At 44.3% G+C, this 19,974-nt stretch overlaps 3 protein-coding genes across 10 annotated transcripts in view; 2 read left to right on the forward strand and 1 right to left on the reverse strand.

The window, feature by feature from the left end:
• The window catches only part of asap1b (ArfGAP with SH3 domain, ankyrin repeat and PH domain 1b), an 86,246-nt gene extending 73,295 nt beyond the window's left edge, over positions 1 to 12,951 (forward strand). For all 6 annotated transcript variants that reach the window (XM_041881214.2, XM_041881215.2, XM_041881216.2 and 3 more), the window contains 5 exons: positions 2,348 to 2,426; positions 2,657 to 2,721; positions 2,858 to 3,357; positions 3,598 to 3,720; positions 11,620 to 12,951. In XM_041881214.2, the coding sequence (XP_041737148.1) occupies positions 2,348 to 2,426; positions 2,657 to 2,721; positions 2,858 to 3,357; positions 3,598 to 3,720; positions 11,620 to 11,694 (842 nt within the window). In that variant the 3' untranslated portion in view covers positions 11,695 to 12,951. The remainder of the gene's footprint in view (positions 1 to 2,347; positions 2,427 to 2,656; positions 2,722 to 2,857; positions 3,358 to 3,597; positions 3,721 to 11,619) is intronic.
• A 2,871-nt stretch (positions 12,952 to 15,822) lies between these two features.
• si:dkey-37o8.1 (Elongation factor 1-alpha-like) lies at positions 15,823 to 18,533 on the reverse strand. Its single transcript, XM_041881206.2, has 7 exons — positions 18,130 to 18,533; positions 17,856 to 18,035; positions 17,449 to 17,745; positions 17,214 to 17,364; positions 16,881 to 17,137; positions 16,432 to 16,666; positions 15,823 to 16,175 (listed from the first exon to the last, which is right to left on the reverse strand). The coding sequence occupies exons 1-7, from the start codon at positions 18,271 to 18,273 to the stop codon at positions 16,060 to 16,062; spliced, it is 1,380 nt and encodes a 459-aa protein (XP_041737140.1). The 5' UTR covers positions 18,274 to 18,533; the 3' UTR covers positions 15,823 to 16,059.
• Positions 18,534 to 19,137: 604 nt separating this feature from the next.
• fam49bb (family with sequence similarity 49 member Bb) overlaps positions 19,138 to 19,974 on the forward strand; it is a 38,257-nt gene continuing 37,420 nt past the window's right edge. The window contains exon 1 of one of the 3 annotated variants that reach the window (XM_041881211.2): positions 19,138 to 19,242. The gene's annotated coding sequence lies outside the window, so the exon portion shown is untranslated. The remainder of the gene's footprint in view (positions 19,243 to 19,974) is intronic. The other 2 variants (XM_041881213.2, XM_041881208.2) reach the window with 2 other exon arrangements.

Genomic DNA, 19,974 nt, shown 5'->3' on the forward strand with positions numbered 1-19,974 from the left:
TAAAATACATCTGGGAGCCAGAAATCTTTCTGATTGAGAGGGGTTCAAATACTTATTTCCCTCATTAAAATGCAAATCAATTTATAACATTTTTGACATGCGTTTTTCTGGATTTTTTTGTTGTTATTCTGTCTCTCACTGTTCAAATAAACCTACCATTAAAATTATAGACTGATCATTTCTTTGTCAGTGGGCAAACGTACAAAATCAGCAGGGGTTCAAATACTTTTTTCCCTCACTGTATGTCTCTATAAGCTTGGCACATCTAGCCACTGGGATTTTTGCCCATTCTTCAAGGCAAAACTGCTCCAGCTCCTTCAAGTTGGATGGGTTCCGCTGGTGTACAGCAATCTTTAAATCATACCACAGATTCTCAATTGGATTGAGGTCTGGGCTTTGACTTGGCCATTCCAAGACATTTAAATATTTCCCCTTAAACCACTCGAGTGTTGCTTTAGCAGTATGCTTAGGGTCATTGTCCTGCTGGAAGGTGAACCTCCGTCCCAGTCTCAAATCTCTGGAAGACTGAAACAGGTTTCCCTCAAGAATTTTCCTGTATTTAGCGCCATCCATCATTCCTTCAATTCTGACCAGTTTCCCAGTCCCTGCAGATGAAAAACATCCCCACAGCATGATGCTGCCACCACCATGCTTCACTGTGGGGATGGTGTTCTCGGGTGATGAGAGGTGTTAGGTTTGCGCCAGACATAGCGTTTTCCTTGATGGCCAAAAAGCTCAATTTTAGTCTCATCTGACCAGAGTACCTTATTCCATATGTTTGGGGAGTCTCCCACATGCCTTTTGGCAAACACCAAACGTGTTTGCTTATTTTTTTCTTTAAGCAATGGCTTTTTTCTGGCCACTCTTCCGTAAAGCCCAGCTCTGTGGAGTGTACGGTTTAAAGTGGTCCTATGGACAGATACTCCAATCTCCGCTGTGGAGCTTTGCAGCTCCTTCAGGGTTATCTTTGGTCTCTTTGCTGCCTCTCTGATTAATGCCCTCCTTGCCTGGTCCGTGAGTTTTGGTGGGTGGCCCTCTGTTGGCAGGTTTGTTGTGGTGCCTATTCTTTCCATTTTTTAGATAATGGATTTAATGGTGCTCCGTGGGATGTTCAAAGTTTCTGATATTTTTTTTATAACCCAACCCTGATCTGTACTTCTCCACAACTTTGACCCTGACCTGTTTGGAGAGCTCCTTGGTCTTCATGGTGCCACTTGCTTGGTGGTGCCCCTTACTTAGTGGTGTTGCAGACTTTATTTAACTAATTATGTGACTTCTGAAGGTAATTGGTTGCACCAGATCTTATTTAGGGGTTTCATAGCAAAGGGGGTGAATACAAATGCACGCACCACTTTTCCGTTATTTATGTTTTAGAATTTTTGGAAATAAGTTATTTTTTTCACCAATTTGGACTATTTTGTGTATGTCCATTACATGAAATCCAAATAAAAATCAATTTAAATTACAGGTTGTAATGCAACAAAATAGGAAAAACGCCAAGGGGGATTAATACTTTTGCAAGGCACTGTAACTCTGGGTCTTCCATTCCTGTGGCGGATCTCATGAGAGCCAGTTTCATGATAGCGCTTGATGGTTTTTGCGACTGCACTTGAAGAAACATTCAAAGTTATTGACATTTTCCGTATTGACTGACCTTCATGTCTTAAAGTAATGATGGACTGTCGTTTCTCTTTGCTTATTTGACCTGTTCTTGCCATAATATGGACTTGGTATTTTACCAAATAGGGCTATCTTCTGTATACCTTGTCACAACACAACTGATTGGCTCAAACGCTTTAAGAAGGAAAGAAATTCCACAAATTTAACTTTTAAGAAGGCACACCTGTTAATTGAAATGCATTCCAGGTGACTACCTCATGAAGCTGGTTGAGAGAATGACAAGTGTGCAAAGCTGTCATCAAGGCAAAGGGTGGCTATTTGAAGAATCTCAAATATAAAATATATTTTGTTTTAACACTTTTTTCATTAACACATGATTCCATATGTGTTATTTCATAGTTTTGATGTCTTCACTATTATTCTACAAAGTAAACAATTGTAAAAATAAAGAAAAACCCTTGAGTGAGTAAGTGTGTCCAAACTTTTGACTGGTAGTGTAATTGTATACCAGTTACAGTATATGTATAGATGGACTTCAAATACTTTTACATAAGAATAATAATAATAGTGAATTCATTATAATAATAATTTAAATCAGGAGAATTCTATCAACCACAAAGCTGTGCTTATTTAGGTGACCATTTTGGTATGTGGGGTAATATGGGGCTGAATATTATATACACTGAGCAGCATATTTCCATATCTCACAACCATCTCGACATTTCAGGAAGTGACTCCACCCCTCCACCTGCTAACAAGATGTCACCGTTATCCAACAAGTTTGAGGGCATTCCACAGCAGCAAAGGTACATAGATATCCATTTTGGATGCAGGCATTTAGAACATTTCAAAAATATGGATCTTAGGCTTGTGTGCAGCTGCTCGGTCATGGAAACCCATTTCATGAAACTCCCGACGAACAGTTATTGTGCTGACGTTGCTTCCAGAGGCAGTTTGGAACTCTATTGTTTAAGTATGATAGAGTTCTGATCTTATTAGAATTTTTCATTAACTTCATATAACCATCTGTTTTCAGCACTACTTCTAGCAACACAAAGTCTACACTTGGTCCAAGGGTTCTACCCAAACTACCTCAGAAAGGTATGTTGAAATGGGATTAGCAATGCCTATAACTGTAGGTGAGACCACCTTATTTCCGGCATATTTCTGGCATACTGCCCAGTATTAGAGTCAGCAAGTGTTTAATATAGTACCTGTGTCCTGGTTCTTTTCTTAGTGGCACTGCGTAAGATCGACACCATACACCCGTCTATGGACAAACCCGGTCTGCCTCCGGAGGTGCTCCAGAAATCCCCTCCAGGACCTGAATGCCTAACAAAAGCCATCCTACCCGACAAGCCCCAACTAGGGGACCTTCCCCCCAAACCCCAGCCCTCTGAGCTGCCCCCTAAACCTGGAGAACTGCCACCCAAGCCCCAGCTCTCCGACCTCCCCCCCAAACCGCAGCTAGGGGACCTACCTCCCAAACCCCTGCTCAAAGACCTACCCCCCAAACCTCAGCTCTCCCAAGACGGCCATCCGAAACCGGGGGCAGCAGATCTGCTCAGTACGAGACCACCCCCTGGAGAGCCTGCGCCGAAGCCCCAGCCCCCGGAGTCACCGGCGGCCAATCAGCAGGCAGAGACTGAGAGCCCATCCCCCCAGGGTAGCGAGGACACCAATGGGAGCCCGGCCTGTGCTCCAGACACACCAGTGCCCTTGCCCAGGAAGAACACGGTAAAGTTCAATTAAGGACACACCGCAGAAATCATAGAGCTTTAATGGTATCATTGAGTAATATCTGGGTCCCACTGGTGGGTTGGGGCCAGTTCATCTTGGGTTGCAGTCACAGACAGGGTTGTGGTGGCATTGTTAATAGGTGGGTCACAACACAGAAACTTTTGGCAACCAGACCATTCCACATACTATTTACTTGTCTCTGGTGACATTTCTGGTAATGTTCATATGTGTGTTTAGGGGAAGACCAAATCTCGGCGGGTGAAGACCATCTATGACTGCCAAGCCGACAATGATGACGAGCTGACGTTTGTGGAGGGAGAGGTGATCATAGTGACGGGAGAGGAGGACGGGGAGTGGTGGGTAAGTAATTGCCCCCTAACAGGCTCACTGGTGTTACCCTAACACTGTTAGATTAGATTAGAAGTTTAATAGTCACATGTACAGGGTTGCAGGGTACAGTGAAAATCTTATACTCCGAGCTCCAACAATGCCAGTCAAAGTGAAATATAAACAATCAATGTAATAATAAAGAATATAAAAAAAAAATATATATATACATATATATACACTGTAACAATGGTAAATGTCCATTGGTGTAGGGGCAGGATGTGGACACGGGGAGCAGGGGTGGAGGGGGGCAGGAGGGTGGGGGCTGGTAGTTGACTAGTGGTGGCTATTCAGCAGTCTGATGGTCTGGGGGAAGAAGCCCTTGGCTAGTCTTCCTGTTCTGCCCGCATCTTAGTGAACGAAGCAGGGAGAACAGGCCATGGCTCGGGTGGCTGGGGTCCCTGATTATCTTCTTGGCCTTCCTGCGACACCTGGTGTTGTAGGTGTCCTGGAGGGAAGCCAGTGTGCACCCAGTGGTGCGTTCGGCTGAGCGTACAGCCTTACTGTTACCCTAACCCTGCTTCACCTTAGCAGGCTCACTGGTTTTACCAATGATGTATATAAACCCTGGATTGCTGATGCTATGTGTTGGCCAATGAGAGGCTTTGAAGCCACCGGTCGGCCATATAGAGCTCACCAGCTTGTAGTCCTTAAAACCGGAAATGAGTTACCTCTGGTTCATTCAGCCATTCCTATGGGGAAAATGAATGGGGAAAGAAAAGGGTTTTGGGGTAAATGCTGAAAATAAGGTCTGAGGTTAACACAGGTTTAGGAAATCTTATACGTTTTGTTCTATGAGATAATATCTGTTAGTTCCCTTTCAGTCAGCCAACTTTGGTACAACATATTATGGGGAGTTGCACTCTTGCGACTTCGGTTGAAGGATCTATAATCACGCCCTGACAAGGCCAATGAAATCCGCGCCTCGCTGGAAGCCCCACCTTGCATAGTTGATAAGCATGAGGCTCTGATTCATTCCTTCACTTATAGCGTGCTCACCCCCTTGACGTTGTAGCTGAAGGTTGTACTTGTTCTCATACGTTTTCTAATCACAAACAATTAGTTCTTCAATTTGCTGGTGCAATGAGTAAGATGGCTAAGAAAACGGCCGAGACGACGATGGCTAAGCCGGATTCGGGGGTCGAGATAATGCCCCCAGTCATGCGGTTATAGCAATTCTCTGAAGCTAGGAATTACTGATGGCGACTTTCCTTTCCCGGATGCCGGTACCTTGGCTGGGACTGAGGTGCAGGAAGCGGAGATGGATTGGGTGGTCAGAGCAAATGTCTTGTCTGCATGGGCACGGGGTATGCGGTGGCCGCCTGCGCCCAACCCGTGTCCTGTGCGCTCTGTTGCCAGTTACGGGAGGGCCAGGTTCGGTGGGTACCCCCCACCACCTGTGTCTGCCTTGGTTAAGCACTGCTTGCCTCTCTTCCCAGACTTGTTTATGAAGGGTCTGGTGATCCGGTCCCATGTCGAATTTCGAGACGGGGCTAGCTAAATGAGCGCTGCGTAGCGCGCTAGCCAGATGGCTAACTCGCCGAGGTGAGCTAGCTATTACTAGCTATTCCTGCCTCCCCACGGTGGAGTTGCTGGGGTAGCTCTCTTGTTTAGTATACATAGCGTTAAGTCGCTTGGTTATTCTAAACGGACCATGCTGCAGTCAAAGAGGCTAGCTAGCCTAGCTTATGCTAAAAAGCCTCCTGGCTAATGTCGGCTAGCAGGCTTAACTTCCAGCGAGTGAAACTGAAATGCTTTCCCCTGACATCATGGCAAACCCTTTCCTATTTTCAGTTCCTGGAGTTGGAGGGAGTGAAGGAAACAGGGTTTGTGTGCACCTCCAATGAAGCAGCCCCCCGAGCACTTGGCTGGGGTAACCCCCAAAGCAAGGGGCCTTGGCACAGGTCTGAGTGAACAGTGTGCCCCTCCACAAAAACATTACTGTGACAACAGTGACCCAATGTTTGGCAAACAGGGTACCACGTCAGCCATTGCCAGAGCCCCCTGTGCCCATAAAGGGGCCGGGATTCATGCAGGCTATACAGTCTCATGGAAGCACAAGTTTCTGGGTCTCGAGCTAGACTCACTCATGTATCATGCTTTTGTATCCCCACGGAGGGTGTCCGGATTCCGGCTCTGCTTAGCCAAATTTCAGCTGGGTCACACAGTGTGTTTTTGCCAGTGCCTATGGCTACTGGGGCTGATGGCGTTTGTGATTGAAGTCGTTCCCGTGGGGCTATTGTTGATACGGCCCTTCCAATGCTGAGTGCTAGCCACTCACCTGGACGCATCTCGAAGCCTAAGCCGGTCGCTTCGGGTGTCCTTGTCAGGCTATTGCCAGGGGGCTCCCATGGGCTGAGTTGTATCCCACAAGGTGATCACAACAGACGCATCCCCCTGAGGGTGGGGTGCGCTGTACGAAGGCAACTTGATTCGGGGGGTATGGACACTGGTGCGGAGTGCACTGCATGTCAATTACCTCAGGTGCTTCCCCCTGTTTTTGTCATGCCCGGCTTGTCAGTGGTGGCATGCATCAACAGATGAAGAGAGACTCTTCTCTCGCTCCCTCTTAACCTTGGCTCGCTATCTATTGCTGGGGAGCAGTGTGCACATGCTTACGCTTTGGGCGATGCATGTCCCCAGTTGCCTCAACTCTGGTGCAGATCTTTTATCCAGATGGGACTCTCTCAGGAGTGGAGGCTCTCCCAGGTATGGGACATTTTCGGCAGGGCCAACATTACACACACAATCTTGGTTTCACACAACTATTTTCATCGATGAGGGACCCGAGTACCCCATTGGGAACGGAAGCTCTGGCGCACCAGTGGCCTCGAACCCTCCTTTACGAGTTTCCGCCAGTGGTTCTGATTCAGCCCACGTTGTAGTGGGTGCCCGGGAGGGTTTAACATTGATTCTTGTAGCTCCCTGTTGGCCCAGGCAGCCTTGGTTCCGGAGAGCATTAGCCTTTTAGGCGGGACCCATGGAAACGTTCGTTGCGCAGGGACCTGTTGTCCCAGGCACACGGGCAGGTTTGGCAAGCGAGGCCAGAGATTTGGTTCCTATGGGCCTGGCCCCTAAGAGGGTCAATCTGATGGCTAGAGGTTTACCTCTGAATGTTTTTACTACCGTTCAGTCTGCAAGGGCATATAAGTGGCAAGCGTTTGAGCTCTGGTGCCAAGATAAAGAACTTGTTCCTTTTCATTGCTCTGTGAGGGACATCACATTTATTCATAAAGCCCTTTTTCCATCAGCAGATGTCACAAAGTGCTTATACAGAAACCCAGCCTAAAACCCCAAACAGCAAGCAATGCAGATGTAAACTCCCTAGAAAAGGCAGGAACCTAGGAAGAAACCTAGAGAGGAACCAGGCTCTGAGGGATGGCCAGTCCTCTTCTGGCTGTGCCGGGTGGAGATTATTACATCCTTATGTTCCTACAGGAGCTTTTCAAGCATTCTCCACTTTAAAAGGGTGCATGTGGGAATTGACGGAACCTCACCGGGGGCTCAACCCCTGGTGGTGCGGTTCCTGAAAGGTGTACTTCGTCTCAGACCGGTCTCTAAACCTATTGCGCCCACATGGGACTTGGGGCTGGTTTTGGAGGCACTGTGTGCGGCCCCCTTTGAGCCTCTGGAGTCGATGGGTCTCCTGCTCATGGCTTTGGACTTGGCTAAATATGTTGGGGACCTCCAAGCTTTATCCGTACACCCTTTCTGTACCCGGGCAACTCTAAGATGACGTTGCGTCCATATGTGGCCTTCGCCACGAAAGTCATGGCTATGTCCCTACAGATCCTTCTGAATATACAGTATCAGTCAAGAGTGTAGACACAGCTACTCATTCAAGGGTTCTTCTTTATTTGTACTATTTTCTACATTGTAGAATAATAGTGAAGACATCAAAACTATGAAATAACACCCTTTGCCTTGATGACAGCTTTGCACACTCTTGGCATTCTCTCAACCAGCTTCACCTGGAATGCTTTTCCAACAGTCTTGAAGGAGTTCCCACAGATGCTGAGCACTTGTTGGCTGCTTTTCCTTCACTCTGCCATCCGACTCATCCCAAACCATCTCAATTGGGTTGAGGTCCGGGGATTGTGGAGGCCAGGTCATCTGATGCAGCACTCCATCACTCTCCTTCTTGGTAAAATAGCCATTACACAGCCAGTAGGTGTGTTGGGTCATTGTCCTGTTGAAAAACAAATGATAGTCCCACTAAGCCCAAACCAGATGGGATGGCATATCGCTGCAGAATGCTGTGGTAGCCATGCTGATTAAGTGTGCCTTGAATTCTAAATAAATCACAGAAAGTGTCACCAGCAAAGCACCATCAAACCTCCTCCTCCATGCTTTACGGTGGGAACTACACATGCAGAGATCATCCGTTCACCCACACCTCGTCTCACAAAGACACATTGGTTGGAACCAATAATCTCCAATTTGGACTCCAGACCAAAGGACAAATTTCCACCGGTCTAATGTCCATTGCTCGTGTTTCTTGGCCTAAGCAGGGCTCTTCTTCTTATTGGTGTCCTTTAGGAGTGGTTTCTTTGCAGCAATTCGACCATGAAGGCCTGATTCACACAGTCCCCTCTGAACAGTTGATGTTAAGATGTGTCTGTGACTTGAACTCGGTGAAGCATTTATTATTTGGGCTGCAATTTCTGAGGCTGGTAACTCTAATGAACTTATCCTCTGCAGCAGTGGTAACTCTGGGTCTTCCATTCCTGTGGCAGTCCTCATGAGAGCCAGTTTCATCATAGCGCTTGATGGTTTTTGCGACTGCACTTGAAGAAACTTTCAAAGTTCTTGAAATGTTCCGTATTGACTGACCTTCATGTTTTAAAGTAATGATGGACTGTCGTTTCTCTTTGCTTATTTGAGCGTTTCTTGACATAATACGGACTTGGTCTTTTACCAAATAGGGCTATCTTCTGTATACTCCCCTACCTTGTCACAACACAACTAATTGGCTCAAATGCATTAAGAAGGAAAGACATTCCACAAATTAACTTTTAAGAAGGCACCCCTATTAATTGAAATGCATTCCAGGTGACTACCTCATGAAGCTGGTTGAGAGAATGCCAAGAGTGTGCAAAGCTGTCATCAAGGAAAGGGTGGCTATTTGAAAAATCTCAACTATAAAATATATTTTGATTTGTTTAACACTTTTTTGGTTACTACATGATTCCATGTGTTATTTCATAGTTTTGATTATTCTACAATGTAAAAAATAGTAAAAAATAAAGAAAAACCCTTGAATGAGTAGGTGTGTCCAAACTTTTGACTGGTAGTGTATATATAAGGTGCCTTTGGAAGGTATTCAGACCCCTTGACTTTTTCCACATTTTGTTACGTTACAGCCTTATTCTAAAATGGATTAAATATGTTATTCCTCAGCAATCTACACACAATACCCCATAATGACAAAGCGAACACAGTTTATTAAAAATTTTTTGCAAATGTTTTACAAATAAAAAACGGATACCTTATTTATATAAGTATTCAGACCCTTTGCTATGAGACTCGAAATTGAGCTCAGGTGCAACCTGCTTCCATTGATCATCCTTGAGATGTTTCTACAACTTCATTGGAGTCCACCTGTGTTACATTCAATTGATTGGACATTATTTGAAAAGGCACACACCTGTCTATATAAGGTCCCACAGTGGACAGTGCATGTCAGAGCAAAAACCCACTCATGAGGTCGAAGGAATTGTCCGTAGAGCTCCAAGACAGGATTGTGTTGAGGCACAGAGCTGGGGAAGGGTACCAAAACATTTCTGCACTATTGAAGGTCCCTAAGAACACAGTGGCCTCCATCATCCTTAAATGGAAGAAGTTTGGAACCACCAAGACTCTTCCTAGAGCTGGCCGCCCAGCCAAACTGAGCAATCAGGGGAGAAGGGCCTTGGTCAGGGAGGTGACCAAGAACCCGATGGTCACTCTGACAGAGGTCTAGAGTTCTTCTGTGGAGATGGGAGAACCTTCCAGAAGGACAACCATCTCTGCAACACCACCAATCAGGCCTTTATGGTAGAGTGGCCAGACGGAAGCCACTCCTCAGTAAAAGGCACATGACAGTCTGCTTGGAGTTTTCCAAAAGGCACCTAAAGGCTCTCAGACCATGAGAAACAAGATTCTCTGGTCTGATGAAACCAAGATTGAACTCTTTGGCCTGAATGCCAAGCGTCACATCTGGAGGAAATCTGGCACCATCCCTACGGTGAAGCATGGTGGTGGCAGCATCATGCTGTGGGGATGTTTTTCAGCAGCAGGGACTAGGAGACTAGTCAGGATCAGCCAAGACAACGCAGAAGTTGCTTCGCGACAAGTCTCTGAATGTCCTTGAGTGGCTCAGCCAGAGCCCGGACTTGAACCCGATCGAACATCTCTGGAGAGACCTGAAATTAGCAGTGCAGCAATGCTCCCCATCCAACCTGACAGAGCTTGAGAGGAGCTGCAGAGAGGAATGAGAGAAACTCTCCAAATACAGGTGTGCCAAGCTTGTAGCGTTATACCCAAGAAGACTCGAGGCTGTAATCACTGCCAAAGGTACTTCGACAAAGTACTGAGTAAAGGGTCTGAATACTTATGTAAATGTTATATTTCTGTTTTTTTTTTTATATATAGATTTGCAAAAAAATCTAAAAACCTGTTTTTGCTTTGTTATCATGGGGTATTGTGTGTAAATTGTTGAGGGGGGGGAAATGGTTTAATCAATTTTAGAATAAGGTTGTAACGTAGCGTAACAAAATGTGGAAAAAGTCAAGGGGTCTGAATACAATGTGTTTGCTTATTTTTTTCTTTAAGCAATGGCTTTTTTCTGGCCACTCTTCCATAAAGCCCAGCTCTGTGGAGTGTACGGCTTAAAGTGGTCCTATTGACAGATACTTATCTTTGGTCTCTTTGTTGCCTCTCTGATTAATGCCCTCCTTGCCTGGACCATGAGTTTTGGTGGGCGGCCCTCTCTTGGCAGGTTTGTTGTGGTGCCATATTCTTTCAATTTTTTAATAATGGATTTAATGGTGCTCCGTGGGATGTTCAAAGTTTCAGATATTTTTTTATAACCCAACTCTGATCTGTACTTCTCCACAACTTTGTCCCTGACCTGTTTGGAGAGCTCCTTGGTCTTCATGGTGCCGCTTGCTTGGTGGTGCCCCTTGCTTAGTGGTGTTGCAGACTCTGGGGCCTTTCAGAACAGGTGTATATATACTGAGATCATGTGACAGATCATGTGACACTTAGATTGCACACAGGTGGACTTTATTTAACTAATTATGTGACTTCTGAAGGTAATTGGTTGCACCAGATCTTATTTAGGGGCATCATAGCACGCACCACTTTTTAATTTTTTTTGAAACAAGTTATTTTTTTTCATTTCACTTCACCAATTTGGACTATTTTGTGTATGTCCATTGCATGAAATCCAAATAAAAATCAATTTAAATTACAGGTTGTAATGCAACAAAATAGGCCAAGGGGGATGAATACTTTTGCAAGGCACTGTATATGTGTGTGTGTATATACAGTACCAGTCAAAAGTTAGGACACACCTACTCATTCCAGGGTTTTTCTTAATTTTTACTATTTTCTACATTGTAGAATAATAGTAAAGACATCAATACTATGAAATAACACATATGGAATCATGTAGTAACCAAAAAAGTGTTAAACAAATCAAAATATATTTTATATTTGAGATTCTTCAAATAGCCACCCTTTGCCTTGATGACAGCTTTGCACACTCTTGGCATTCTCTCAACCAGCTTCACCTGGACTGCTTTTCCAACAGTCTTGAAGGAGTTCTCACATATGCTGAGCACTTGTTGGCTGCCTTCCTTCATTCTCTCTCTCTCTGTTTCCTTTCAGATCGGCCACATTGAAGGGCACCTGGAGAGGAAAGGAGTGTTCCCAATGTCCTTTGTCCACATCCTGAGTGACTGACAGCCAGACGAGGCTTGCACTAACCCCCCGCCCTCACCCTTAGAAGTACCCCTGTACTGTAAATAGCTACTGTAACAACCTGACGTGAAACCAGTGTTCTAAAGAAAAAAACGCAATGTAGAAGCCCAAGTAGGCTCCACTAGCCACTGGATGCTGAGCACATCCATGTTGTAAATAAAAATGTGTGTATTTTTCCTCTTTCCAGTATTATCTTAACCTTAGAGCACGGCCTATGGCTGCCGTAGCCACGCTTACCCTAAAGTGTGTTTATGCTGTTACTGTGTATATATGTATGTAAATATATTTGTGTGTGTGTGTATATACATGTTTTATTGTACAAACATGTAGAAGCATACGTGTTCTCTGCCTGCCAGATAACCAAGTATCAGGGCAGCTGTGTTTGAATTTTATCTGTAATCATTTTACTGGTCATCATTGCTTGCATTTCTGGAGAAGGCCAAATATGAAGGAATGGGAAAGAGCTCATGTCACTAGACTATCACCGTTTCCTCATCCTACACCACGTTAGACTGGAGGCACAATCCCATACTGGAGATTGTCTCCCACTGAAACCTACCATGATAACTTATGATTAAATATGTATTCCTTGTTCTTGCTCACTTTGTGTACATGTATTCTGATTGTTTTACAGTATTGACACCTGCTGCTACTGTATGGTGGGATATCAGAAACCCCACAGGTCACCAGTAGTAGACTCCTTAACACTGTCACTCTGTCAAGTCATCTTCACTATGTAGACCTTTCTGTGCTGGTGTAAAAATGACTGGAATTGAGCGGAGTGCTATTTAAAAAGCCACTCAAGTCAGGGTTTGAAGAACCACTGAGCCACTAACACACACACATATGGCAAGGTGTCAGTAAGCAAGAATGTGAAAAACACACACATCAATGTGAAAATTGATGGCCTGGGGAAATTGCAAGTGTCCAATGACATTTCATATTTAGTAATAGTGGTGTCAATGATTTCCAGGCGAGATCTCCAGTTAAGGATAAACTCAAATGTAGACAGTTTGTGGATATTTATGAAATCCAGCGAGGCAGTCAAGCAGAAATAAAGTTTGCCTGTCAGACAGGGTTGTCCTTAGAACGCCGAGTACTTATTTGGAAGACAGGCGATTTCAAGTAGTGAACTGGATATGTACCCTTTACTCCCCAGTGACTCCTCTGGTTTACAACCCATGTAAAGGATTATCAACCCCTATCATACCATTGTACTAATAAAAGTGTTGTAATGGATTTGATGTCTTCACCTTTACTATACTGAAAAATAAACTCAACATTTAGAGCAGGGGTGTCAAACTCATTTTAGCTCAGGGGCCACATGGAGGAAAATCTATTCCCAAGTGGGCCAGACCGGAAAAATCTTGGTATATATAACTTAACAACTTCAGATTATTTTCTTTGTTTTAATACGATCAACATACAACATAAAGCTGGAGCCTGAGGACAGTGTGTCCAAAATAGTACAAGCACAACATCACTATTAATCATAAAACACGTCAAGTTTATTTGAAAATTCTAAAGAAAAAGAACACACAAACACACAATGCCTCAGTGATTAACAGAACTGTGTCACAGATCACAGAACTATATCAGGGTGTCATTTCTCAGGCAGAAATGTAGAAAAAAATCATGAAATCCTGTTCCCCAAACTAGTGCAAGAACCACAGTCAAGAATAGGTTAAATATACAAATAAAATAAAATCAATTAAAAACAATAGCACATCAACATAAAAACATATAAACATAAAGCTGGAGCCTGAGGACAGTGTCCAAAAGCACAACATCACTATTAATCATAAAACACCTCAAGTTATTTGAAAGTTCTGAGGACAAAGAACACACAAACACACAATGCCTCAGTGATTCACAGAAGTATATCACAGATCACAGAACTATATCAGGGTGTCATTTCTCAGGCAGAAATGTAGATAGAAATAATGAAATCCTGTTCCCCAAACAAGTGCAAGAACCACAGAGTCAAGAATAGGTTAAATATACAAATAAAATATAATCAATTAAAAACAATAGCACATCAACATAAAAACATATAAACATAAATCTGAAAGCGTTGCTCAAACTCCCGTAACAGTCCCGTTATTTTATCTTTGAACCGCTTCATGTCTGCCACATGTTGGGTCGCGCACACATTTTTCAGACAGGGGAAGTGAACTGCATCACCACCGGCAAGTTGCGTCTCCCACAATGACAGCTTCAACTTGAACGAACGTATGCTGTCATAATACTGCGTGACAACTTTGTTGCGCCCTTGCAGCTGTTTTTTCAAGTTATGCAGGTGCTCTGTAACATCCACCATAAATGCAAGGTCCGGCATCCATTCTGCGGAATGAAATTCTAACACTGGTTTGCCCTTTTCTTCCATGAACTGTTCAATTTCTTCTCGTAAATCAAAGAAACGCCTCAGCACAGCACCTCGGCTTAACCATCTTACCTCAGTGTGGTATGGCAGGCCATAGATGTGGTCTTTCTCTCTGAGAAGGCTGTCAAACTGACGGTGATTCAGGCTTCTGGATCGGATGAAATTAACAGTTTGGATGACCACCTTCATGACGTTATCCATCTTTAATGACTTGCAACACAAAGCCTCCTGGTGCAAAATACAGTGAAAAGTCAAAAAATCACATCCTCCATTTGCAGATTGCACTTTCTCTCTGAACTTTGTCACAACGCCTGCTTTTTTCCCGATCATTGAGGGCGCACCATCTGTAGCCAGGCTGACAGCGCGGGACCAGTCCACTCCGACCCTGTCCAGCGCGCCGACGAGTGCGGTAAAAATATCAGCTGCTGTCGTTGTATCTGTCATCGGCACCAACTCCACGAACTCCTCGGTGACGGTCAATGTGTCATCACCTCCGCGGATGAAAAAATGGCCAGTTGTGCAACATCTGTAATGTCCGTGCTTTCATCAATTGCAACCGAAAACGCAATAAATGACTTTACTTTTTGCTTCAACTGGCTGTCCAAATCCACTGAAAGATCGGAAATCCTGTCTGCAACTGTGTTTCTTGTCAGGCTGATATTTGCAAAAGCCTGCCGCTTTTCAGGGCACACAATCTCCGCTGCCTTCATCATGCATGTTTTTACAAATTCACCCTCACTAAATGGTTTTGAAGCCACTGCGATTTCATTAGCAATGAGGTAGCTAGCTTTCACTGCAGCGTCACTGATGTCTCGGCTGTGAGTAAACACAGACTGCTGTTTCTTCAGACCCGCCAACAGTTCATTCACCTTCTCTCATCTCCGCTGTCCTTGAAAGTTGTCATATTTGTCGGCATGAAGACTCACAGTGGCGACGAAGGTTATATTCTTTCAGCGCTGCAACATGCTCTGAACACAAACATACAGCGTTCCCATTCAATTCCGTGATTAAATAGGATGACCATTTTTCTTGGAACACTCTGCACTCTGCGTCCACTTCTCTTTTTTGACAGAGACATATTGGGGCAATGAGGGTGCCAAAGCACATAATGTTAAAAGTAGAAGCCGTAATAAATATCGCGGGCAAAACAAAGTAGCTCATTGGCTGCACGTGCTTGACCTACTTGCTCTGCCCCGGTATAAACTGTTTGCTTAACACTATTGCGCCATCCAGTGGACGCAATTGGAACAGCAGTTTATTTTATTGAAAAATTGCAGCGCATTTTTATACTTAAATTTTTTTTTTTTCTTCATCATCTCGCGGGCCGGATTAAACCCGTTTGCAGGCCTGATCCGGCCCGCACGTTTGACACCCCTGATTTAGAGTGTTGGTCCCATGTTTCAAGAGGCGTAATAAAAGATCCCAGAAATGTTCCACATGCACAAAGCTTAGTAATATTTTAAGCCATCCACCTGACAGGTGTGACATATCAAGTAGCTGATTAAACCGCATGATCATTACAGGCACACCTTCTGCTGGGGACTGAAGGCCACTCAAATGTGCAGTTTTCACCCAACGCCACAGATGTCTCAAGTTGAGGGAGCATGCAATTGACATGCTGACTGTAGGAATGTCCACCAGAGCAGTTGCCAGATAATGTTCATTTCTCTACTATAAGCCACCGCAAAAGTTGTTGTACAGAATTTGGCACCATGTTAGTGAAACAGTAACTTTGAAAGGACTTTTATTTGTCAGAAGCTTTTTGCACAACCTTACATGTCTAAAACAGGCCATTCAATTCTTAGTTACTCCAGATGGCAGTCCAATCTAAGAGCAGCAGCGTCATTTTCCAAAACGCAACATAGTGCTGTGTTGCAACACAAATTATATATACACAAACAATAGTCAACTTAAAGCTTTATCCTCAAGCTCTTTTTCATACCAGAACTACTGGTAAACTAAAATTAATTCATTTTGAGACTTGGCCTTTGTGCATGCTTCTTTGATCCATGGTCCTTATCCACCGACTTAATGACTCCCACAGCAACAGTCTGTTTCAAGTCCCTCGCTGCAAACCGACCTGAAGAGGGAAGGAACACGTGGAGAACAAATTACTGTCATTGTAAAAACAGTCAGCCATTGTTTAGATAAGGCACATCTTGTGAACAAGCAGTCCTTTATCAAAACACACATGATGCAGAATCAAATCAACACTTGATGGGATAGAAAGCCATGCGCTAGTAAAACATTGCTCTAGAAAATGTTACACTACCAGTTCCAAATGTTCCATGCCCACTACCAGTGATGTTACCCTGAAAATATTGAGGGAAGTGTACCTAAAGGAGGGTAGGTGAAGAAGCTCTCCACACAGAGTGGTCTGTTGGGGCTCATCTTGACAGTGGCAGCGTCACCAGACTGCAGGGTCTGGGGAAAATCCTCCAGCTTCTTCCCTGTGCGACGGTCAATCTTCTCCCGCAGCTCTGCAAAGCGGCAGGTCACATGGGTGGTGTGGCAGTCAAGCACGGGAGAGTAGCCAGTCTTGATTTTGCCAGGATGGTTCAGGATTATGAGCTGTGGGAAGATGCAAAGATGTCAGTGAAACAGTACTAGGCTACAGAACAAGCAAAGTAGTCTGCATTAGTAGGGAACAGATTCACATCCTAGAACAGGGAAGGGTGTCTGGTTTGACAAACCATCAGTCCATTAGAAAATATGGTACTAGGTAATGGGACAATCGCATGCAATACTAAATTGCCATGTTCAAATTTGACATTGCCATGTGTACCTGTGCCACAAAGCTGTTGACATCAGAGGGAGGGTCATGCTGGGCATTGCCAGCCACATCTCCACGGCGAAGGTTCTTTACAGACACGTTCTTGATGTTAAAGCCCACGTTGTGGCCAGGCCCGGCCGTCTGCAGACCCTGGTGGTGCATCTCAATGGACTTTACCTCCGCAGTCAGCTTGGCGGGGGAGAACATCAGGATCATGCCGGGCTTCAGAATCCCTGTCTCGATCTTCCCCACTGGAACCGTGCCCACTCCTGCAGCACAGAGGGAAGACAGTCAATACAACTACTCACAATTTGATACATGTAGGCATCATGAGCCACCACTCACCTCCGATCTTGTATACATCCTGCAGGGGCAGCCTCAGAGGCTTGTTGGCAATGCGCACTGGTGGATGGATGGAGTCCAGGACTTCAAGTAGAGTTCTCCCGTTTACATGGCCTGGCCCGCTCTTGACTTTCGATTCTTTGAACCAGGACATCTACACAGCAGAAGAGGGTTCTCATGTGTCGCAGGTGGATAAAAATTATACTTAAATGTTGATCAATGCTATCAAAAAACTCACTTTCTGAGATGGGGCAAGCATGTTCTCCCCGGTCCAGCCAGAGATGGGAACAAATGGCACAGCAGTGGGATCGTAGCCGATTCTTTTGAGGAAAGTGCTCACGCTTTGGACCACTTCACCAAAGCGCTTCTGGCTGTATGGTGGCTCAGTCACGTCCATCTTGTTCACGGCGACAATGATTTGCTTGACACCGAGCGTGTAGGCGAGCAAGGCATGCTCCCTGGTCTGGCCATTCCTGGAGATACCAGCCTCAAACTCCCCTTTGGCAGAAGACACCACCAGGAGGGCAACATCAGCCTGAAATGAAGGGTGAACAAAAGCATAAGATTAGGTTACCACCAAGACCAGTAATACACATTGGCCTGCGCAAATCCCCCACGCAGATAGGCTACAAGCTGCAGCTTTACCTGTGATGTCCCTGTGATCATGTTCTTGATGAAGTCACGATGGCCTGGAGCATCAATTATTGTGATAGTGTATTTGTGCGTGTTGAATTTCAACAATGAAATGTCAATGGTAATTCCTCGCTCCCTCTCAGCTTTCAGTTTGTCTAACACCCAGGCATATTTGAAAGAGCTCTTGCCCATCTGTTGGATGAGAGAATTTAAATTAGCTACAATTGTAGTTGCTTAATACATGTAAGTGTTCCTCCAATTAGTTTGCTTGCAAATTGTTCCTTACCTGGGCTGCAGCCTTCTCAAACTTCTCGATTGTTCTTGGGTCGACACCACCGCATTTGTAGACCAGGTGACCAGTGGTGGTTGATTTTCCGCTGTCAACATGGCCTATGATAACCACGTTTATGTGGGTTCTCTCCTTCACCATTTTCAACTAGCTTCTTTTAACAGAAACTTCACCCAAAGAAGCCTCCAAGAGTATAGTGCTCGAATTTGACTTTTATAAATTGTTTTGCTTTACCCTCTAAATGCTTTCGTACCTCACGGTCGTGAAGGACTGCTGTAAACTTGAGGCGACATTTTATAGCCGGGGGCTGCAGTAATGTTTTGATTGAAGTCAGGCATGTGCACTTATTAATGCAGCCCATCAATCAGCACACCTGTGCAGCCCATCAATCATCCTTTCCTTTTTCCCGTTCTTGAAGTAGGCTAATCACATATCAGACATGACTGGACAAGCGAAAGCTAAGGAGGATAGCTCTTGCTTAAGGCTAGTCCAATCATGTTAGATCAGTATTTCAAAGAAGGTAGAAAGAAATTGTATTTTCAAAGTATTTCGAACAGTTTTCTTGCATATGCGGTTTATGATAGCCTACTTTAGTTTAGAATATTATGTTCATTCTTTAATTTAATTGTATAAAAATGTAGGCCTAAATTAATTAACGTTTACTTTCCACTTTAGACCATAGCCTATGTATTATTTGTCGAGGTGGTTATTGATTCACGTTCACTAGGCCTAATAATGTGTCAGCATTTTTTAGGCAAACATTGCTGTGGGCTATTCTTTATTTTCTTGTGTATTAGGCTACACGTTAATGTAACAAGAAATTGCAGGACATGTTACATTTTTAAACACAATGTAAATATCATTTGAACTCGGCAACAGACAGTAATTCCATTCACTAATCTGGCTACTGTAGCAGCGGCCCGTGGGTCAGTTGTGTTCGATTTGCATGCAATGCAAGCTCTCGCGCGGTGTTGGTGTTGGAACCTGTCCGTTGCACAATGACGTTCGACCAACCCGGAAATAGCAGACAGCTGAAGCAAATCGTTATTCTTAGAGCTGCTAGCTACCAGGTGGAGGACTACTCCCTTTTCTTGCACTTCGAGCATTAAGGTAAAAAAAACAAAGTCTCCAACATAATATTGCTTTGTTATTATTGATGTTTGGCTAAGTAAGTGTGCTGCTGTGAATAGGAGCAGAGTATCGTACAGGAAGATCATTCATTGGGGTCTGTATAAGTGCTTTTTAGCAACGAGGATGTATACACTAGCGTTGCTTTCAATTGTATTGGGTTGCACAAAAACAGTACGTGGGAAGCAAGAAGTTAAATAAAATTCAATTTCAACTTACTGTGCCGGTGGCAAGGACGGTTGGTCATTATGACAGGGGAATTTGAGACCAAATATCTAAAGGATAGTATTATTAAACAGACTTTCCAAACGTGGGTCTGTTCCACTTCCTCTCTGCTTATCTCATGTCAAAATAAAAGTCCTGCACGTGCGCCATATGTGGACAAAAAATTGAATAACTTTTGGGGGACACTTATTTTGACATGAGGTAAGCAGAGAGGAAGTGTCCCTGTTTGGAAAGACTGTTTAATAATATCATACACGAGTTTATGACCTAGGCACCTATACCTGGAGATGTGATAAGCATTCATATTAAATGTGAAGATAATGAATTTTAAATAATTTCCATCCCATTTTAACCCCCTTCCATGCCTCTGCTGCAGTGTCTCATACCCTGAACGTGGAAGTGAAAATGTTCAGATAGCAAGTGTTAGGCTTTAAATCTCATGCTTGTAATGTGACTTGGCTGTGGTCTATTGACCTGATGTTGAGTGCA

The sequence above is a fragment of the Coregonus clupeaformis genome, chromosome 7 (genome assembly GCF_020615455.1).
Source record: "Coregonus clupeaformis isolate EN_2021a chromosome 7, ASM2061545v1, whole genome shotgun sequence".
In the NCBI taxonomy this organism is placed as follows: Eukaryota; Metazoa; Chordata; class Actinopteri; order Salmoniformes; family Salmonidae; genus Coregonus; species Coregonus clupeaformis.

Excerpts from the sequence above, each read along its gene's own strand:
- si:dkey-37o8.1 (XM_041881206.2), bottom strand. The coding sequence starts at position 18,273 with ATGGTGAAGGAGAGAACCCACATAAACGTGGTTATCATAGGCCATGTT. Across the intron at positions 17,365-17,448 it reads TGCTTGCCCCATCTCAGAAA|ATGTCCTGGTTCAAAGAATC; the intron begins GTGAGTTTTTTG and ends TCTGCTGTGTAG. Across the intron at positions 17,138-17,213 it reads GGATGTATACAAGATCGGAG|GAGTGGGCACGGTTCCAGTG; the intron begins GTGAGTGGTGGC and ends TCTGTGCTGCAG.